Below are 2,026 nucleotides of genomic sequence, written 5' to 3'. Positions count from 1 at the left end.
AATGTTCCAATGAGAAAAACATGTATTCCTTTCTATCCCTATTCAGTTTTCTCTAGAGGTCTAGCATATCCAAATTTTCTAAAATTCTATTCACCTCTTTAACTTCTTTCTTATTTATTTTGTGGTTAGATTTATTTAGTTCTGAGAGGGGAAGATTAAGATACCCCAATAGTATAGTTTTGCTGTCTATTTCCTTTAGTAACTCACTTGGATGCTATGCTACTTTGTGCATATATGTTTAGTATTGATATTACTTCATTATATATTGGACCTTTTAGCAAGATTTAGTTTCATTCCTTTTCTCTTTTAATTAGATCTATTTTTGCTTTTTCTTTGTCCAAGATAATGATTGTTACCTGTTTTTTTTTTTTTTTAATTCAGCTGAAGCATAATATATTCTTCTCCAACCTTTTACCATTACTCTGTGTGTTTCTTGAAAACAACATATTGTAGGATTCTGGTGTTTAATCTACTCAGCTATTTGGTTCTGCTTTATGGGAGAGTTCATTCCATTCACATTCACAGTTATGATTACTTTCTATTTCCCTCCATCCTATTTTCCCCTTTGTACTTTTTTTCCTTCTTTCACACTGTTCCTCATCACCAGCATTTTGCTTCTGACCGCTGCCTCCCTCAATCTGCTCTCCCTTTTATCAGCTTGCCTCCATTTTCTTTCTCCTTTCCTCACCTATTTAATGTCTCCTTTCCATCAGTACACCTCTTTACCCCTTACCCTTTTACATCCCTAAATGATACACTAAATTTATTTACCCAAATTAGTGTATATGTTATTCCCTCTTTTAACCAAATATGATGAGAATATATCTGAAACAATGCTCACCCCTCTCTCCTTTCCCTCTATTGCAATAGGCTGCTTCCTGTCTAATAATGTAAGAGTTCTGACCCCAGGGAACCTGAGTTGCTATCCCTGCTGACACTGCACTGGGTACATCTAGAAAAAAGGTGCCATACAGGAAAGCTCTAGATCTTCAACTACAAGGGCTCAGTTTCTGCAGATTGTCTGGTAGATAGACCTCTTTTTAGACACTAGTTTTGAATATTTTCCTTCAGCCCTCAAGATCCAGTCAACATGGCCTCAATTGAAGATATGTCCAAAGTGTTCCTGGTCCTCCTGCTGTGTGCTGCCTGCTGTTGAAGCAGTGGAAGCAGGAGATGGGATAGTACTTCTGTTGGGCATGTTTCTCAGGCTTACAGACATATGTGCTTGTCTGGGGATATATGCCAGGAAGAGAAATGGACAGATGTGACTTTGGAGGAATGAGGTCTTCCAAATCAATCATAGATGTGATAACATCTCTGTGTTTGACATTTCAAACTGAGAAATCAGTTTCCTATTATAACAGGCTTTTTTGCATCTCTTCATATGATGTAATTAATCCCATACCACTTCCCCTTTCCTCTTCTACTCATATACTCATTTTTCACCCCTTAATTTTCTTTATATCATCACATCAAAGTCAATTTGTACCTACACCCTCTATGTATATGCCTACTATCTCTCCAAATAGAGATAGATACAGTTGTCAAGAGTTATAAGTATTATCTTCCCCTGTAGGGATGGAAACAGTTTAACCTTAATAAATTACTTTCCCCCCTATTTACCCTTTTATATTTCTCTTGAGTTTTTATTTGAAGATCATATTTTCTGTTCAGTTCTGTTCAGTTTCTTTTCTTCAGGAAACCTTGAAAGTCTTCTATTTCATTGAATATCCATCTTTTCCCCTGAAAGATAATGATGTTTTGATTGGTAGTTTATTCTTGGTTGCAATCCAATCTCCTTTGCCTTCCAGGAATATCATATTCTAAGCCTTCTGATCCTTAAATGTTGAAGCTGCCAGGTCCTGAGAAATCTTGACTGTGGTTCCATGATATTTAAATTGTTTCTTTGTGGCTGCTTATAGAATTTTCTCCTTCACCTGATAATTCTGGAATTTGGCTTCAATGTTCCTTGGACATTTCCTTTTGAGGTATCTTTCAGGAGGTGATTTGTGGAGTCTTTCAATGA

The 2,026-nt window shown here is 36.3% G+C and overlaps 1 protein-coding gene across 1 annotated transcript; it reads left to right on the top strand.

Moving 5' to 3' along the window:
- Positions 1-1,090: 1,090 nt before the first annotated feature.
- SMIM30 (small integral membrane protein 30) lies at positions 1,091-1,268 on the top strand. Its single transcript, XM_043982965.1, is given in 2 exon segments — positions 1,091-1,137; positions 1,139-1,268. Coding segments are annotated over 2 exon segments (177 nt in total).
- Positions 1,269-2,026: the final 758 nt, after the last annotated feature.

This window comes from Dromiciops gliroides, chromosome 1, assembly GCF_019393635.1.
Source record: "Dromiciops gliroides isolate mDroGli1 chromosome 1, mDroGli1.pri, whole genome shotgun sequence".
In the NCBI taxonomy this organism is placed as follows: domain Eukaryota; kingdom Metazoa; phylum Chordata; class Mammalia; order Microbiotheria; family Microbiotheriidae; genus Dromiciops; species Dromiciops gliroides.
This window is presented reverse-complemented; position numbering and strand designations above follow the sequence as displayed.